Here is a 19921-nt window from a genome sequence, read left to right on the forward strand (position 1 = left end):
TCCAAACTCCTCCAGAACAAGACCCCAGCCCTCCGTACCTTTGCACCTCTGCACAATCTTCACTCTCAACACTTCGGACGCCAAACGTGTGGGGTCTTTCCCCACCAACAACCAATCCTCCCTCTCTCCGGTATCCTGCAGTTCAGTTCAATGCTGACACAACTACGGGGAGCTGGCATTAGCCGTATAACACTGTCCCCACTTCAGACACCAGTCGCACACATGGGCTGCCCAGAGTATCCAAACTTCTGTCTGACTTGGCTACAAAATCAGGGGTTCCTACTACGACACCCCACCTTCAGTTTCAATAATTTGCTAGAAGGGCGTACGGAATTCAGAAAAACACTTAACGTACTATGGTTGATTTATTATAAAGGATACAGATGAACAGGGTCCAAGGTCCCCAGTGAAGGAGTTTCTGTCCCCATGGAGTTGTGGTGCACCATCCCCTAAACAAGTGGACGTGTTCCCCAACTCAGAAGCTCTCCGAACCCCATCATTTGGGGGTTTCTATGGAGGCACAGAGGCATGATTAACAAACTCGGTAGTCATTGTGACTAAATTAATCTTCAGGTCCTCTTCTCCCTAGAGGGGAGCATGGTGCTGAAAATCCCAACCTCTAGATCCATGGTTGCTTCCTCTGAAATAATCTGACCCCACCCAGCAGCTATCTAGGGGCCCAGCAAGAGTCACCTGATTAGCATAAACCCTGGCGTGGTCCAAAGGGGCTTATTATAAACAAACTAAAAAACAAACCACTCCTAGTGATGAGGAAGCAGAAGGCTAGATGAAGACAAAGCGTACACCGACACTCTGTAACCTTCCCCCTTCCTCCACTCCTGGGTGGGACATGTGTGACATTTGTACAGGGATCTCCCAACTACCTTAATGTTAATACCTTGCTGGGGGTGGGGGGCAATATTAACTTGACAAAGGCATGACTTCTGGTATCATGTAGGTATCCTGTACATCGGTCCTCTTTAGCATGTGAAAGTTCTTTTGGAACCTCCTTTTCTTTATTTCCCCCAACTCCAGAGTCTATAATCACCCACTCCTCAGGACTCCTCTTTCTGCCCAATGGGTCCTGTCCCCGTGCTTTAATAAACTACCATTTTGCACGAAAGATGTCTCAAGAATTCTTTCTTGGTCATCGGCTCTGAACTTCACCCCACTGAACCTCACCTATATTCCAAGACCACATCACTATCACCCCTATTACCCAGAAAATTCCAAGAGTTTCAGAAGCTCTCATGTCCAGAACAGGCTGCAGGTCAATGTTAATAACAAAATTCAACCAAGTGAATCTGAGGATCTAATTGGCTTTATTAAATGATTTTCGGAGTGGACAGCAGCAGAGAGGCACTCCGAGGCACTGTACAAAATGGGAGATTTTTATAGTGGAGGGTGGGGGCAAGAAAATTTTGGGGGGGAAAAGGGTTCTCTCCATGGAGGTTATCTGCTAGGGGAAAAACAAGGTATCTTATCATGTGGATTGCCTTATTTCTCGTTGGGTATAGGGTGGGAGGGAGAGGACCCTGGGTGACAGATTTATTGGTGCTGCTGGAAAGAAATATTTCCTGACTGACCAGTTAAAGCCACATTTCTGGGGGAGGTTGAAACTGCATTTAGTTTGGGAATTAAGCCCCAGTTTGGGAACTCACTCATTTGGGGCCTGCAGTTTTCTTTCTTTAACACCAAATGTGTGTGTGTGTGTATGTGTGTATCTAAGATTTTTATTTATTTTAAAGAGAGAGCATGTGGGAAGGGGGGAGGAGCAGAGGGGAAGAAGGGGTTAAGGCTCTCTAGCAGACTTCCTGCTGAGTGCAGAGGTGGATGCCTGGCTGGAACTCAGGACCTTGAGATCACACCTGAGCTGAAACCAAGAGTCCCAGGTTAACCAACTGAGCCACCCAGGCGCCCCCCAAATATTTATTTATATCACGATATCACGGGTCCTCATTGCAGTAGGTCTGTTTAATGAAGAAAGCACCATGTTCTGAGCCTGCCTCACCTTGTCCCAAGGGCACCTAGCACTGAGCACCCCTTGGGGGTGGGCATCGCACATGAGCAGAGGTTTTAGACCTCCAGCTCCATCGTAGTTTCGGGTAAGCCCAGCCTTCTCCCTTCTGTGAAAGGGGTGTACTTGCACCCCTGTGCCTCAGGCATGCGAGGTAAAGAGCATGGCAGACGGAGGTAAACAGCATGGCAGAGAAAGGAAGAGAGTCGGGTAAAGGTGGCCCCCTTGGCCTACCACTAGGACACGAAGGTCTGAGGGCTAGGGGGAGGGCCTGGCAGGACGGTCCTGAGGACCTGTTCCCCTCCCGACCACCGCCCTCCAGGCTTGCCCTCTGCCTCAGCCAGACAACGTGCCTCCGGAAGGCATTGGCAAGGAAAAGCGTCATGGCGCTGGCCTGGCACATGGGAGGCCTGGACACTAAGCGCCAAAGCTGGGTGGCTGGGCCGGCAGGAGGATGGGGAGGAGTGGTGAGCTGCAGTTGGAGGGGGGCTCTCTGCAGGGGTCTGGGGGCGAGGGGAGCTCTTCTGGGTCCCAGGCGCAGGCACTGGAGACCACGGGGGAGAAGGAGCGCGCGTAGCAGCCGGGAGGCCAGCGCGGACGTTGCACGGGGCGGCGGGCACCTCGCCCGGCCTACCTGTGCAATGGGCACGGGCCCGCAGGTGCTCCGCGTGCGGTTCGAGGACGCCCGACTCAAAGGGTTGCAAACCCGGAAGCGTCTGCGGGGAGGAGCCAGGCGGGGCGGGGCGGGGCGGGGCGGGGCCGGGCCGGGCCGGGAGGCGGAGCTCGGCCTGCGGCCCCTCCGAGCCCGGACTCGCAGTGGCCGCGGCGGCCGGGGAGGCAGCGGCGGCGGCGGCGCGGCAGCTACAGTAAGTGCGGGCGGGAGGCCGGGCGCAGACCTGACCTCTGCCTGGCCGTCTCTTCAGGCTCCCGGCTGTCTCCTAGTCTCGCACTTTGGCGGCTTCCCCCGAAGAGCCCTTCTGGGGGCTGCTCCACGAGAACCGGGCGGGGGTGGGGGGCAGCTCAGCCCCTCCACTGCGGCCTCTCTCACCTCTCTCTGTATCCCTCCCCATCGCCCCCACTCTAACTCCTGGCTCCCCCCACCACCCCCGGCTAATTTTTCCCTTTCTGGGTCGCTATGCTCTCTCTCCCCCCAGATTCTCTCCCCTCCTCTTCCTCCTCCTCATGGATTTCCTGACACGGGACCTCACTGCCTGGTTGTGGGGAGCCCAAAGTACACAGAGGGTGGCTGACTCCTAGTTCAGACTGGGGGAGTGTGAGGCTGGGGATACCTCCAACCCCAGAGGCCATACTGCCATGCTGTCTGGGTGGCACCCTGTGTTCCCCAGCAATGCTTTCCTGTGGGTTAGCATCACCAGCTCCCCTATCCTATCCTATTGATTCGCCCCACATTCAAACAGTTAAGAATTCCCAATAGCTAAAATGAAATCCAGTGCTCAGGCAATGCCAGGGTCCGTGCCTCACACTTGAGCCTGACAATAGCACAACATGATAGGTACTACTCTAAGACTCATTTCCCAGATGAAGAGTGAGGCTCAGAAAGGTTCGGTCATTGGGCCAAGGTCACACAGCAGCTAAATGGCAAGGACGAGGTTATGTAGCCAAACCCATGTCTGCTGGCTCCAAGTATAGAGATTTCCTCACAGATGAGGAAATCAAGGCACAGTGGGGAAGATCGACTTAGCCAGAGTCAGGAGGCTCCGGGGAACCAGCCCCCAGTTCCAAATGGTGGTCTGAAGCAGGGGCACCACACACTTCTGCTTCTTTGTGGGGGTGCTGCCCCCTCCCACAAGTCACCCAGGAAGGGAGCTCCACCAAGCCTGGCCAACTCCTGCAGGTGACTGAGGGGTACACAGCAGGCAGCGGCCAGCCCACGCTGGCGACACCAGGGCTCTTCCTTAGCTTTCTTTTTCCTTTCTTTCTTTTTAATCCGAAAGCCAGCAGCTAGCTTTTATAAAGAGTAATAAGACTTGGCTCACTTCAATGCCCTGGCCTGTGACCCACGTTAGAGAAAATTTCTGGCTCCTTCTTCAGAAGCTCAGTCAAGGCTGAATGGTCCTGGACAAATAGATGCCTGGAGATGAGAGTGGGCTGGAGTGACCCCACTAAGGGCCCCTGCCCCCACCCCTGTGGCTGGAGCATCTGGAAAGAACCACTTGTCCTCTGTCTGTTGTCTTACATGGGTCGTAGTTTTTACATTTCTAAACACTAATTGAGAAATGTGTGTGTGTTTGCACCTGGGCAGGCACACTGTGTGTGTGCCCACACTGGTTAGTTTGTTAGAGCTGGACTTCCTGTGCAGCAAGGCTAGGAAAGACCACCTGCTGCTCAGCCAGGGGAGTTGGAAGATAGACTTGCTGGCCGGATGTTCTGGCGTCCAGCAGCCTATCCCTGCCCACTCCGGGGTACATGCTCCGAGGGAGAGAATATGCTGACCACCCAGACAAGGTCCATTCATTCAGCAAATACTGGTGAGGGTGCCCTGCATCCTCTTCGCCTCTGCTCACAGCTCACTGTCCATGAGGCCTTCTGAAGGAGCTCTATACTTGGAGCCAGCAGACATGGGTTTGGCTACATAACCTCGTCCTTGCCATTTAGCTGCTGTGTGACCTTGGCCCAATGACCGAACCTTTCTGAGCCTCACTCTTCATCTGGGAAATGAGTCTTAGAGTAGTACCTATCATGTTGTGCTATTGTCAGGCTCAAGTGTGAGGCATGGACCTTGGCATTGCCTGAGCACTGGATTTCATTTTAGCTATTGGGAATTCTTAACTGTTTGAATGTGGGGTGAATCAACTGCCTTCAAGGCTTCATTCTTTGCCTCTGAAAAAAGGAGGCACTAATTCCTGTCCTGCTTAATTCCAGGGAATGTTGCGAGGCTCTCCCAAGATAACAGAGAAGGCTCTGTGCCTGTGTGACGGGGTGTTCCCGTCTCCCTAGGGAAGGAGGGCCTGGCTCTGCCTGGCTGGATACTGTGAGTTAAGGGTCAGCCTCCAATGGGAGCCACGTTGATTTCTGGATGAATTGGGGGAAATCTATTGCAGGAAAGACTACAATGTCCCCTCCTCAGCTCTATGGAAGTATTGCCCATTTATCACACTGCCGCCATATCCTAGGTACCACATAGAGCATGGAAACAGGCATGCTACTTGAAATCAAATTCAGCAGCCAGCCAGCCAGCCAGCCAGGTGACAAGCCCAGGATGGCAGGGAAGACCCTGATGTTCATGCAGCAGCTGCTACCATGGGCCAAGCACTGCCATCCACTTTCAGTTACATAATCATCGTAAAAAGGCCTCCCTAGGTTTACAGATGGGGAAATTGAGGCTTAGAAGCCTGGTGACTTGCCCAAGGTCAGGTAGGCAATAGTTCTTGGCAACCTAAAATTTCAGTTAGTTTTAGGTGCTATCACAGATTGGGAGTGGCTGTCTCCTGGTGGGATGTGAGGGACAGAGGTGGGGACCTGGGCAGGAACTACACACCCAGGCTTGGCCATGGACCTGGTCTGTGACCTTCTGCTCTTCAGACCTCTGTCTCCCACAAATTAAATGAGGGAGTGGACTCTTGGATCGCTCAAACCAGCTTCTGAAGGCAGCTCTAGACACCATGGTTTTAGTGTTTTTTTAAATGTTATTTCATTTGAATGCCTTTATTTTTATTTATAATTTTATTTCTCAACACATAATACCTTCACATAGTTCAGAATTCAAAAGGCACAAAAGAGGAGGCAGGGAAGACTCCTCCCTCCCTGTTATCCCCAGCCTCCTTCCTCCTTGTCCCCAGCCTCCCTCCCCTGGGGCGACCACTCTGAAATTTCCAGTGTGTCCTTCCAGAGGATATTCTCCCCACCCACCCCAGCCTTGCCTGCTTTTTTGCAGAAATAATTACATACTCTATGCTTTTCTGCTCCTTAATTTTTTCACATAAATTTGAAAAGAGTTTGGAGAACATGCTTTGCCCGTCATGGGTCCTAATTCCTTTTTTTATGGCTCCATAGACCTTTGAAGGCCTTGAGCTCAGGTTTACCCTTCTGGATCGATAGCTAGAGGTCCCACTGTGCCACGTGGCGTAACTCCCGGCCACCCCACAGCGTGTTTGCTACCTATGTCACCCTGCCCAGGGACGAGGCAGGGGGGAATGCTCTGGTCACTTACAGTTCTGGTATTCTGTCTTTCTCCCCAATCCTTAAACCTGAAGTCCTCTAACTTTGCTTTGGTGACCCACGGTGGGGGCAGAGTCAGCTCTGCAGGGCCAGCTGAGTCCCTAGCTAGGCCCAGCCTAAGCTTCTAGTCACCTGCCCTGTCTCTGTGTCTCTCTGCTCCAGTCGTGGCCATGGCTTCCGAGGATGACTTCCATCACAGTTCAAACTCCACCTACAGAACGGCAAGCAGCTCCCTTCGCACGGACCAGGAAGCACTGCTTGAGAAGCTGCTCAACCGCCCCCCGCCCGGCCTGCAGAGGCCCGAGGACCGCTTCCATGGGGCCTACATCATCTTCTTCAGCTTGGGTATCGGCGGCCTCCTGCCGTGGAACTTCTTCATCACTGCCAAGGAGTACTGGGTGTTCAAGCTCCGCAACTGCTCCAGCCCAACCTCAGGGGAGGAAGCCGTGGGTTCGGACATCCTGGTAAGGGCAAATATGTCTTGAGAGTGGGGAGCAGCCAGATGGGGCGACTGTACTTGGATGTACCGTTCCAGGACGGTTTGCAGCCTGCTGCGAATGTGGATGCAAACCAGTGCGTTGTGTGGAGCACAGTAGACAGACCTCAGTCCTGACACATGTTTTATGTGGTGGGGAAGACACTATGCAGACTTCGGCCTGCTTACTGTTTAACTTGGGCAGCAGATCCAAGTGGTGAACCTAAGAACCCAGAGTTCACAACTCCAGGGATTTGAAAGGGTGGCTCTGATAGCAGTAAGTTCAGCTCTTCTGGAAAATTCCCCCCAAAGCAGTGGTAAAATGAGATGGAAGCTAATTTTTCTCTCCTGTTCAAGTCTGGAGGGGCCAGCCCAACGCTGGTACAATGTTCCGTGTGGTCAGGAACCTCATTGCTCCACCGTGTAAGGCTTCCATGGTCAAGGTTACTTCACAGTCCAAGATGGCTGTTGGCGCGCCAGCCATCACAGCAAGATGAGGAGAGGCATGAGAACATTCCCAGAAGTAATGGAGATTGCTTTTGCTCCCATGGCATTGGGCGGAACTCGGTGACATGACCACATGAGGTGCAGAGGGGGCTGCAGAATGTAGCCTTTAGATGTAGTCATTATCCCAGAGAACTGTGTGCCCAGCTAAAATGGGAGGTTGTACAAGCTGTGGGAGACTGGGGGAACAAAGACTGGGCTATCACTAGTCTTGTCATCAGGGGAGAGATTACTGTGACTCAGAGTAGGTGGCCCACAAGGGAGGGGATCTTCCAGGTGGGAGGGAAAGCCTGAGCAGAGGCAGGATGGGGGGACACTCAGGTGTGTGAGGGGCAGTAAGGCACTGGGTTTTCCTGTATGCGGGGTGCATGTAAATAAGGCTTGAGATCATTGCCTGGATGCTGAAGTCATTGCTTGGGCCTTGAATGCCAAGGTGAGGCATGGAAACTGTTCAGTGGGCAGTGGCACCACTCCCCCCTCCCGCTGTCAGGGCTGCTCCCTCTGTGGCGTGACTTTTCCCTTGGGCGGGGGCACTGTTAAAAACAGAAATTACTCTACCACTCATTAAAACATAAGGAAGGCTGTACTCCAGGCTGTGATCGGCTCAACTCCAGATACTGCAAGGACATGGGGGGTTTATAGCCATGGAATAGAGTGAGAGCTCCATGGATGGAAAATTAGAGGAATTAGTGGATGGAAAAAAGAGGAGCCATCAAGAGCAGGGGACTTCTTGCTAAAGGCAGGTCAAGGGCATGCACACCAGGGGCAGGGGATGAGGAGCTTGCCCAGATTCCAAGGGTGGTCAGATATCTAGGGTTGGGGGGCTTCTCCATAAATGGACTCAGCAGGATTCTTGCTAGGCCTGGGCTGGGCAGGTAGAAGACAGGATGGAGGCTGTGGTCAAGGCCTAGTGCAGGAGAGGGCTCAGAGGTTTGGGTAATCTCTATCTGGAGCCTCAGTATCCACAGCTGATCCAGGCTGTGTCTCCTTTCTCTTGGAAGCTCATGGATGGGGAGAGCGTGGGCATCTCTGAAAGCACTCCAGGCTGGAGGGTTGCCAACTGCCCTCTCCTCCATACAAAAAGAGGGAACCCTAGCAGACCCTAGCCATACTCCTTGACTGCCCCAGGCAGTGGCCCACCACCCCTTTTCTGAAAGCACCTTTGAAATCCCTGTCCTAACCACAAAGAACTCTCCCCAGTCCTGTAGGGATAAATCCAACACACTGACTGGAGCGGCCGTACTGTCTGTCTCAGGGACCATACACGGCCACACATCGCACTCACAGAGGGAGTTTTAAAAAATCCCAGTCTTAGCCCCACCACAGGGCTTGTGATTGAACCAGGCTGAGGTGTGGAAGGGACAGAGGTATTCCAAGACTTCACACTCCCTCATTTGGCCTCAGGCCCTTGGTTCTGACACCCTGCCAAGGCCTGTTTCTGTCAACTCAGGGATTCGCAGACGCCTCCCAGGGCCAGAGCAGTGCACGGCCAAAGTGGGGTCCTGGGAAGGGGGTCAGGACTTCAGAGCCTCCTACCCAAGGTGTGCTCCCTGGACCAGCGTCACCTGGGAGCTTGTTAATGACACGGGCCCTACCGCAGACCAGCTGAGTCAGCAGCTGCCTGATACCAAGCCCCCCGGGTGACTGCCAGACCCTTTAGAGTTTGAGAAACACTCGCCAGGGCGTGGCTTCCAGCCTACAGCTTGGGCTCCAACCTGCCTTTGCCAGCGCCTCGCTCTCTGGCCTCCTGGGCCTCATCTTCCTGGCATGGAACAGGAGGCAGCTACTACCCCCGACTTCTTAGGGTTGTTTCGAGGATTCGGTAAAGAATTCTGCAAATCAGCACTGAGCTCTAAATGCTGTACAAACATTATTATCATTATGACCACTTGGGGGATGGGGCACTGCCGAGCGGCATGTGGCCCTGTGTATTTCCAGACGTCTGGCTTCGCTAGGGTGCTTTATGATCCACTTTTCTATACCAGTGACTCAAGCATCCCAGTTCCTGCCAGCCTCGGTAAATTACCCAGCCCACTTGGGCTTCTTCCAGAAGATCCCTGTCTGTCTGGGCCAGCACCCAGCCGTGGCAGCCCCCGGGGCTGGACTGAGTGTGCACCTGTCCTGTTCTCTCCTCTGTCCATCTCCTCGGCCCCCCGGGGCAGGAGAGGAAGCCGCGGCCGGTGCCTGGAAGTGCGGCCACGCGCCGTGGACGTCTGCCGCGAGCTGCTCGCGCTGCAAGGCGGTCCCTTCCCAGCTGCAGGCACTTAGCATTCCAGGCCCTGCTAGGATGCTTTATTGCCTCTTTCCAAGTGCTGGCAGGTGCAGATGTAGTACCTGGGGCTGCGCGGAGCTCCTGGCTCTTGGCATCAGAGATGAGAGACCTGTCACCCCTCGATTCATGGGCCGGGTCTGGGAAGCAAGCATGCTGGGGCGTTTCTGCATTTTGCAGGCCATTTTTCTTTGCCTAATTCCTCATTCCTGCCACCCACCACCCCAGTTCGTGCCCACTCTCTTCCTGATTCCCCTGCAAGAGGTGGTGGGCCTGCCCTGTCACCTGAGGGCCACTTTGGGGAAAGGAGGGGAGGAGTCAGATGGGTCTGTCTCCAACCAGCCACCTGCAACTCAGTTAGCTCTGGGTGTTGGTTTTTTTCTGTACTTTCCTTTTAATATTTCCCAGGGACGGATACCATGGGCTGGGGAGTTTGGCTGAGTAAGCGTGTTGGTACAGACCCCCTTCCCCTCCAGTTTAGGTGACTTTCAAGGTCACCTCCCATCCCAGACTCATTTCTTTCTGCCGTGGACAGTTGGGGGATGGTTTAGAAAGCGTCCTGCTCACCTGCCCCCTCGACTGTAGTCCCTGGAATAAGAACTTTGAATAAACCAACCACAGGCCTTCAGGCCCAGAGCCCAGAAAATTAGAGCATAAACAAGGAAGAATTTCTCTGAAGAGGTGGTGCCATGGGGTGCCGCGGTGGCTGCCATCTTCTGAGCCCAGCACTGGGCCCGCAGTGCCAGCGGGGGTGTTAAACTCGCCGCTCATCAACTGTTTAGAAAAAAGCCACACTCAGAAATGTTCAGTAACCTGCCTCCAGTCACATAGTGGGCAAGGATGGTAGAGAATGTCACAGAGAATTCAGATGGACAGCTGATTGCAAAGTTGGTCAAGCTCAGAGAGTGGCATAGAGGGGACCGTCCTGGAGATGGGAGGGCCCCCACCCCAACCTGTCCCCCTGACTCTGCCAAATGGAGAGCCTGCCCTTGGTCTGGCTTCCTTTTCCACCCTGGGAGAATAGGTAACTCAGCTCTACCCCTGGATCTGGACCCAGCTTCCAACTGTCATCGTCCCTGATCCCTTTCCTACCTCTGCCCCCAGGTGCCCCCTTGGCTCTGGGGTCTCTACGCTGTCCCTGAACCTGTGGGGCACTCCTCACCCTCCACTTGGCCTCTCCTGCAAACCCGTCTGGGCTCCCCCTGGGCCAGGGAGTATAAGCCAGACCTGCCCCTCTTTCTACTCCCCGAGAGGAGGGGGACCACACCTTCTCCTAGTCATTCCCTGCCATGAGCCTCCAATGGCCTCCTCCTCACACATTCTTCTGATGTGTCTTGGCCTGTCCAGGGTTTGTCTCTGAGGGGACTGCAGGACATGACCAGGTCATGGGTGGGACCTCCAGTCTGACTTGTTGTTCAGCAGAGCCTGGACCCAGGCCTGACAGTCCGCTGCTGCCCTGTCCATCCCCCAACCGGAGGGAGCCCCACTGGCCCTGTCTGAGGAAGTGGAAGCTCTCCTGCTGCTACCCGTCTGGGGTAGGGGATCCTGGGTCCCCAGAGCCCACTTCCTCCTCTGGTGCTTGCCACACGATTCATGGTATTGGGTGTCTGTTGTGAGGGGCCCGCTATGCCACACTCTCTGCCGACATTAGCTCGTTTCACCGCACAGAACCTCTGTGAGGCGGGAGTGTTATTATCCGTGATGAGAGGACCCAGTCCACAGATGGGCCTGCTTCCCCCACTAAACTGTGAGCTCTCCTACTATATGTCCCGGTGCCCTTAGCACAACTGGCATGGTGCCCAGCACATAAAAGTAATAAGAGAAATCTGTCTCATTAGTTACTGAATGGCTGGCGAGGAAAGCCCCATCACCCCACTCCAAGATAGGGATGGCATGGGTCTGCAAAGAAACAGAAGAAGATCTGGGGGTCATAGTGGCCACCACCAAAGCATTTCTTTCTTGTGGATTGGCACAGACATGAAGTGAGATTTCTTTTTTAAAAATTTTTTTAATTTTAATTCAGTTAATTAACATATAAAGTATTACTGGTTTCAGAGGTACAGGTCTGTGATTCATCAGTCTTATATAACACCCAGTGCTCATTATATCACATGCCCTCCTTAATGTCCATCCCCCAGTTGTCCCATCCCTCCATCCCCCACCCCCGAAATAATATTTCTTCTCTAGGGAACAGACCCAGACTGGCCTGGTTCAGCAGAATGGGGGAGGGGAGTCCTAGAACATCCCCTCCTTATAGCACCTTAGTCCTGGCCCAACCCCTCAGCACCCCCCAAAAAAGCAGGAGAGCATGGCTTGGAAGCTATCCTTATGAACAAGGGCAGACATCCCAATTCAGAGAGGTAGGGTTAAAAGGAACCAGGATGAACTAGTTTGGAGAAGAGAAAACCGGAAGACAGATTCTCAGAGGCGGTGGCAATGACCTGCTGACTTCACAGAAACCCTGCCGTGAAGCCCAGGCCTACCCACCTTCAGACATACCGTCTTTATCAGCAGGATAGCCAGGTGAATTAGGGACTGTCTTCCCCAGTTTCCTGATGGAGAAACTGAGGCTCACTGACCCTGGCCATTTGCTAGCAACTAGCAACTAGGCTATTTTTTTTTTTTTTTTTAATTTAATTTGCAACGAACTAGGCCCGGGAGCCATCTGGAGGTGAGCAGAGCCTGTGCTGCTAGCCAGCATGCCTCTGGCCTCTCCAGCTACCCTGGTGGAGTAGACTGGAATCCTCTGGGGAGATTTTAAAGCGCACCCCTCCCCCCCGCCCTCAACCACCTGGCTGGTTCTGGCGCAGTGGAAGGAGGGGCCTGGGCACAAGCATTGTTAAGTTCTCCAGGAGAGACCAACATGCAGCCCGTGATCCAAGTGAAACGTTACCACATGGGGGTAATGCAGAGCTCTTCTCTGCCCCCCACCAGAGCACCCACCCTGGACTTAGGCTACATGATGAGAGTTCTCTGGAAGAACTTCCCCCAGGACAGGTTGTCAAAGCTCCACTCCAGACCCAGGTATCACTGGGAGGGCAGCTCTCTCACCATGTGCCAAGGGTGCTGGTTCATTCCTTAATCTGGCAGGGTTTGTTCAACAACCCGCTGTGTGCCAAAGCCTTTCTTTTCATTACCTGTTTCCTTACTAGAGCCTCAAGAGATAGGTATTAGACCCATTTTACAGAGAAGGAAACCAAGGCTCAAAAATGTAATTTGTTCCCAAGCAGAAGGGCAGTGACAGCTGGGACACAAACCAGGCTGTCTGAACCCAGGCCATCCGTGCTCGCGACCCTGTGCCCCATGCCAGCGCTTCCAAGTGTTTCCAGACTGTTTCTGACCCATGCATGTCTCCCCGGCAAGATTTCCATGTCTGTAACAGAAACAGCAGCATCCACACTCCAGGACAGTCTCTGGTTAGAGTTTTCAAGGAGGAACCAGTGATCATCCATGATGACCTTTTAAGTGGCAAAAGCCAGCGAGGCTGAGGATGGAGAGCTGCCTTTGGATTTCACCTCCTGTAGGTTCTTGGTGGCCCTGGGGAGCACTGCCGAGGGGGAGGGACAGACGCTGGACTACAGGCTGCTAGCCCAGCTGGAGGATGGGGCTGCGGGAGAGGGACGCTGGAGGCAGCTTTCAGACTCATTCTAGAGGAGCAAGGCATGAGTTTCAGGAAGTGGGACTGAGAAGGGGATGGATTTTCTTTTTTCTTCAGGAGAAATAGGAGATAGCCTGTGTGCTCCTGCGAGGGGCCCAGTAGAGAGGGGAAGGCTGGTGCTGAGGTCCATGAGCACAGGGCATGGGCTCTGGGGCACAGTGGAGAGGGGCTCAGGAAAGAATGCAGTTGAGGGGCACCTGGGTGGCTCAGTTGGTTAGGCATCTGCTTCGGCTCAGGTCACAATCTCAGGTCCTTGGGATGGAGCCCTGAATCAGGCTCTCTGCTCAGCAGGAAGCCTGCTTCTCCCTCTGTCCCTTCCCCCTGCTTGTGTGTACTCTCTCCCTCCCCATCTCTCTCTCTTTCAAATAAATAAACAGAATCCTTAAAGAAAAAGAGAATGCAGGTGATTCATCCTTAGGAACAGGAAAGAAGGCAGCCAGAGATGAAAGGAAACAAATTGTAGCCATGACCCATCAGGAGATTTCACATCCTTTAGTGGGCTGCAACCTGTAATTTGAAAACCCCTGCTCTGCCTGTTTGCCTGCAGCTGGCCATGAGGACGCGTTTCTGCCCTCATTTGACAGGGAGGAAAGTGGAAACAATAAGGAACTTGCTGATGGCACAGGGCTGTGAAGAGAAGAGCGGGGCTGTGACCCAGGGGTATCTGAGTCTGCATCGTGTTTCTGGGCACACTTGGCAAATGCCCAGATTCCCAGATCCAGCCACGCTGGCTCCATCTCCCCACCATGGGCCTCTGCTACTGTTGCCATGTGCTCCTGATAAATCGGGGAACCACTCCCCCGTGCCTCATGCTGTTCCTTGAGAAGCTTGCACCATTCTGGGTGTGACCGGATCATGGGGCTCCTGCAGGCCAATCCTAGAGCCACTCGGATCCCTCCAAATGGAAAACATGCCCAGTGCACTCTATCTGGCAGTCCACTTTTTAAGAGCAGAATCCCAAAACCTGGGGCTAACCCCAAATCAAGGCAGGATTTGGTCTGAGTCCTGTCCTCCTGGAACGGGGAATGCCAGAGGCAGTCCAGGGGTCAGGCAGGAGGGGACAGTGCTCCAGGCTTCCTGCCCAGGGCATGGATGAGTGGCCGAGGGGCAGAGAGGGTGGGTTCCACCCTGCAGCTGCCCAGTGGCTTGGGCTAGCGGGATGGCTGCTCTCAAACCATTTTTAAAAATTAGAACCAAAAGTGAGTCATTTTTTTATTCCCTTGTCCACCCTCTGATTCTAACTGCAGACCCAGCCAGCATGCCATTCCCAATAAATATACCTGTGATGGCTTTTTCTTCTGTGTTTAGCTCTTGCTGCGTCTTGCAAAGGGAGAGAAAAAGCCCGACTAGAAACGCTGCAGTCATGCCTTCAGTGGCCTCGACTTCTCAAATTCTCTTTTTATTTTCTCTGTGCGTGCTCAGGGCTTCCGCTGCCCCTCCGTGCCTTGCTCGCTGGCCCCCCGGACTATCGATCGCTCCCACCCCAACCCCCTCTTCCTTCGATTTTGCTTCCTCCCACGCTCGTCCTTGGAATCCAGAGGCGATTTCCTCGACAAATTAGAACGAGGCCTGGGCCTTAAGTGCTCGAGTGTCTCCTTAACGTGATTGATCATTGAGTGTATCCGGAGAGCAGAGCCAGATCCGTCTTTGCCAGGTGCCTTCATTGCAGGCGTCGTCATGTGGTGGTGGCGAGGGCTGGGGAGGGGTCCTAGCTGGCCTCTCGGGGGTCCTCTGTGTGTGCACACCCGCACTCACCTGAGGCCTGCGGCAGCTGGGAGCTTGAAGCTTCAGCCTCTCTGCAGGTATGTTGGGTAAGCAAGTGCTGGCTGGGTCTTCTCAGGACTCCCTCTTCCTGGTGGTTTTCCTGGGTTTCCTCCTATGGAGAGCAACTGGAGCACCCCCAGACCACCTCCTCTTTACCCACATGCCATATGCCTGGACCCTGTCCCTCACTCTCCACCCTGGGACACCAAAGCATGTCGGCCCTCTTGAGGATGCAAAAACCACCCTTTCTGGCAAGGGCTGTGTGGGTAAGTGGGGAATCTTCTTGGAAGGTGTCCTCTTCCTCCTCACCCTGACCACGTGGTCAAGCTGCAGAAGAAGAAGGACAGCCCGGCCCGAGCATCAGCAGTGACCGAGCCCCGAATCAGTGGTCACCCCCCCGGGAGTCGGCGTCCCTTGCGTGTGGACTGACAAGGCTCCCTGTGACTCTGACCCCTCCCTTGAAGTGGTTCTGAGTCATTTCTCTGCCTGCTGAGGTTTTAGCCTGAAGTTTGGGTAGGGGGATAGAAAGGATGAAAATCAAAGCCCAGCTTGCCTTGTTCGGGTGGGGTTTGGTGGATGGGTGGGGCAAAGGGTCTGCAGAAGTCCTGTTTCCATTTTCCATGCTCATCTCCAGTGGTGGAAAGACCTGAGATTGGGAAGAGCTGGTTCTGTTTCTTACCATGTTTCAAATTTGCTGGGTGACTTAGGACTCTGTTTCCTTAACTAAGAAACTAGGTGGAGGTTGGCAAACTTTCTCTGCAAACAGCCAGATGACATGTGATCTCTTTTGCAGCTACTCTGCTCTGCACCACGGATAATCCGTAAGCAAATGGGCCTGACCAGTTTCTAGTATTTACAAAAATGAAGGTGGGCTGATTTGGCTCCGGGAGCAGTCGACTGCCCACCCCTGGACCAGACCCTCCCTTACAGGTCTTTCCCCACTAGTATTCCGAGATCTGTTAGAGAGGGACCTACTGTGCTGAATTTCTATTTGGAACGCAGATCACTGCCTGACATTGTGTATTTGTGTATGCATTCACCGACCGTCTCTTGACTGGACCATCCGTTCCCTGAAAGCAGGAACTTGGGCTGGATCCCATGTGCCTAGAATATCTATTGAGTCCAGCAAATACTTGCAGACTGGTGAGTTAATCTGGGTTTGTGGAGGGCCTGTCTGGCACTGGGCTGGCGAGGAGACGGAACGGGAGGAGGACCCTGCTGCCGGGATCGGGCACCAGGGTCTCACGCTCAGGGGTTCGGGATTGTGATGGAACTATTTCATGGGCAGACCTAGGGGACACTGGAGAAGATGCCCTCCGCTGCCCAGTTAGCTGTGCACGCTCTGGTAACAGGTCGGTCGTGCCCGAGACTTCGGGGGTCCCCTTTGTGTTCCTCAGTCCTCAACCCCCACACTCGGTCTGTCAGCAAGTTTTGTTGATTCCACCTTCCCAAATATCTCAGGTACCTCTGGTTGCCTTCTCCATGGCCAGCTCCCCAGCCCCAGCCTTGCTAGCCGCTGGCTCCCAGGGCGCCCTGCAAACCAGGGTCCATGGAGGCTGCAGAGGTGGTTTCTCTAAGATGTAAAATAGAAAGACTGCGCCAGGTAAGGGGGCAGAGCTCTGCAGACAGAGGGCTGGGTTTGAGCTGTGTAACCTCGGGCAAGTGCCTGACCTCTCTGAGCCTCAGTTTCCTCATCTGCAACAGGACTGGTGCCTGGGAGGGTGCTGTAAGGATCAGGGGAGTGAATACATGACCAGCCCTCAGAACAGCAGAGTGTGGGGAGGGCTCCGTGACAGTGCACCAGTACCAAGTTTCCCGGCCGCTTAGGGTCTGGCAGTGGCTTCCCATTGCACTTAGAATAAGATCCAAACTCTGACCGCAGCCTGTTTGCCCCGGCCTGCCCCTGCCTCCAGCCCGGTCTCCCCACTCTTCCCCTTACTCCCTAAATCCAGGATCAGCCTGGTTTGCCCGGTGCTCCAACACACCAAACTCACTCCTGCCTTGGGGCCAACCACATGCTGTTCCCTCTGTCCACAATGCTTTTCCCCTCGCCCCTCTCTTGGCCTATCCTCAGGTCCAAACATCGGCTCCTTTACCATCACCAACATCAGCACCGCCCCGCCCCCACCCAACTAGGCTCTATTATAGCTCCTTACTTGGTTTTTCTGTTCATCGCATTTAATGTAACATGCATCTTTTCTTTTCTGAACTTGCTGTTTACTCCTTTTCCTGCCTCCCTCCCTCAAGCCGAATGGTCTCCCAGCCCCCAGCACATGTTGGCACTTACAAGGTGCTGAGCCGTGTCTGTCAAATGAGTGAGTGGCCTCTCGCAGATCAGCTGTCTTTACTGTATCTTGAGTGAAGACATGAATGGATCCATGAGTAGCCGCTGCCACCTGCTGCTCCCCCCCAATTCCTTCCACCCTCTCTGGGCAGGTGGCCCCTCTGTGCCTAGCACTGAGCCTCTGTGTGCTGCTCAGAAGCCTTCTTCCATGGCTCCCCACTTCCTTCTGAGACAAGCACCCCTCTTCAGCCTGGTACTGGACATTATCCATAGCCTCCACTCAGGGCCTCCCTCACCTCCCAGGCCCCCTCATTTAACCAAAATGGAGCCCCTGGGGTGTCCTGGAAGGGAGCCAAAGAAGGAAGGGGGACAGTGCACTGAGGAACCCAAGGAGGACCGAGGGCCGAGGCTACAGAGAGAAGCAGGGGAGGCAGTGCGGCGCCTGCGAGGCAGGCAAGGACCAGACACGTGAGGGTGGCTTGGAGTCAGGGAGGCAGAGTGGGGCCAGGCCTGAGGAGGAGCTTGAGCCGTGGGAACCTGAGGTGGGCAGAGGGGAGTCCCGGGCGTGAGGGTGGGAGCCCGAGCTAATGTCCTTTGCTAGGGGTGTGGGGACTGGCAGGTGAGCGACCTGGGGTGTGGGTGAAGGAAAGCAGAGAAACTTGGAGCAGGAGCACTGAGAAAAGCAGGGGCAGACTGTGGAGCCTGGGGGCAGGTGGCTGGGGGTGCTCTCAAAGGTCATTGTTGGGGAGCTTGGAGCTCGGGCTCCGCAGGCCACCCAGGCAGGATGGGTGGCAGGTGGTGAAAATGTTCTGGAGGCAGGGACGGATGCAGGTATGGGGCTCGTGGAAGCCAGGGGAGATGAGCCTCCCACGGCAGGAGTGTGGCACAGGGACAGAGGAGAGTCGGGGTGGGTGGGGCTCAGGAGGTACCTCTGGTGGCAGAGTGAGGTGGGCCAAGCTGCTGAGGAGGAGGGGGAGGGGAAGAAGGAGGAGGAGGGGGAGGGGAAGAAGGGGAAGGAGGGAAAGGAGGAGGAAAGGTGACCTGGGAGTTCAGACGCGGAGCACCGGAGGGCAGGTGTGGCCGGCTCCTATGGCCAGCTCCTGTGGCCAGCTCTAGTGGCTGAGACACCAGAGCTGGGTGGCTCAGAGCAGCAGTGTTTTATTCACAGGATTCTGGGGGCCAGAAGCCCCAGAGAGGCCAGCAGGACCATGCCTGCCCCAGAGCCTCTGGGAAGACTCTTGCTTGCGTTTTCCAGGTTCTGGGGGCTCCCAGCAGTCCTTGGCATTCCGTGGCTGGTGACAGTGTAATTCCAATCTCTGCCTCTATTCGCATGGCTGTCTCCTGGCCTCTGTCTACGCACCCTCTCCTGCTTCTGAGGACACCCGTCCTTGGATTGGGGCTCACCCAGATCCAGGATGACATCATCTTAACTGGTGATGTCTGCCAGGACTTGTTCCAAATCAGGTCACATCTGGAGGTTCTGGGGAGGCATGAACTGGGGGGAATACTGTTTAGCCCACTACAGCCGCGGGGGGCACGTGGTGTCAGGAGCATGACTAGGCCTTAGTAACGGGTGGGCTGCAAAGAGGCCCCTTTGAAGGAGTCTTTCCCAGAGCAGCCCGGGGGAGGGCAAGGTGTTAGCACTGAGGACATGGGCTGCCTGTCTAGGGGGTTGGGGGCAAAGGGAAGGAGGGGCCTTGTGGCTGGAAACCATGAGGTCAGAGAGGTTTTTCTTGCCTTAGACAAGAAGGAAGGCCCAGCAGCGGAGAGAGAAAATGCAAGCATGGAGGGTGAGCATTCATGGTGCTCACGGAAGTCAGCAAAGGCTGGGGGAGAAGAGGTGTGCTCCATAGGGCTCTACGCAGAGGCAGGGCCCGTAGGGAGTCTCATTCCAGTCAGTCTCGCAACTCTGCTTATCTTCTGGCAGGGATTCCAGAAAGGTGCAAAAAAGGATTGCAGGCTAATGAGGGCCTCTGGGCCACTAAAGAACAAGATTTATAGAGGCCCTAGGGAGCCGGGAGGAGGATGGTCCACGAGGCCGAGAGTCAGTGGGCTGCTGTTAGAGCCTGGAGCCGGTTGCCCAAGTCTGATGGCTGGGTCTACCTGGCTAGCATCTTTCAGGGCCTTACCTGTCTGATTCTGACCTGGCTTTGCTCTGCCCTTGGGACCCTGGCCACCTATCACACCTGGGTGGATGGGGCTTCCTGTGTCCCTCACCTGTCCAGGCCCTGGAACTTCCTGCTGGCCCTCCCAGCTCATCAACAACCCAATTAGCTTTCCTGGGCCAGTATCCCCGAACACAGGGTATTGGAACCCACAGACAGGACTCCAGCTGCACCCCTCGGGGACACCTGCCTTCTGCTCCCTCCGGCTGATGCCAGGCCGGAGAGCTGGGCGATCGGAAGGCAGCAAGTTTGCAGCAGCAAACTATTCTTGGCTCTAGCCTGCTCGCGGCTGCTAATTTCATGCCCTTGTGATCCAGGTAACGCTTTGCTGCCTCGAGCTGCCACCCCCGGGCCTGAATCGCTTTTTCTTGCCCCGCAGGAGCCAGCTGCCTCTGCCGCCTGAGCTCTTGAGGTGGGGGCTGTACGAGGCGGCCTCCGAGCCGCTGGGTTGCGGGTTAGCCTGCCGCAGCTCGTGACTAATTTGCTGCACTTATTTCAAAGTGCCCAAATAGCATTCAGGGGAGAAGCAGCTTAAACCGGGGCCTGCCAGAGATAAACGGGCTCATTTCAGGGCCTCCCTGCCCGAAGAAACCTCTTTACCTGGAC

The 19921-nt window shown here is 54.8% G+C and overlaps 1 protein-coding gene across 2 annotated transcripts in view; it reads left to right on the forward strand.

Moving 5' to 3' along the window:
* The first annotated feature begins 2837 nt into the window (after nucleotides 1-2837).
* The window catches only part of SLC29A3 (solute carrier family 29 member 3), a 41443-nt gene continuing 24359 nt past the window's right edge, over nucleotides 2838-19921 (forward strand). The window contains exons 1-3 of one of the 2 annotated variants that reach the window (XM_046026135.1): nucleotides 2838-2883; nucleotides 6359-6660; nucleotides 15947-16009. In XM_046026135.1, the coding sequence (XP_045882091.1) occupies nucleotides 6367-6660; nucleotides 15947-16009 (357 nt within the window). In that variant the 5' untranslated portion in view covers nucleotides 2838-2883; nucleotides 6359-6366. Of the gene's footprint in view, nucleotides 2884-4900; nucleotides 5010-6358; nucleotides 6661-15946; nucleotides 16010-19921 lie in introns of those variants that run through there. The other variant, XM_046026136.1, reaches the window with a different exon arrangement.

The sequence above is a fragment of the Meles meles genome, chromosome 13 (assembly GCF_922984935.1).
Source record: "Meles meles chromosome 13, mMelMel3.1 paternal haplotype, whole genome shotgun sequence".
In the NCBI taxonomy this organism is placed as follows: Eukaryota; Metazoa; Chordata; class Mammalia; order Carnivora; family Mustelidae; genus Meles; species Meles meles.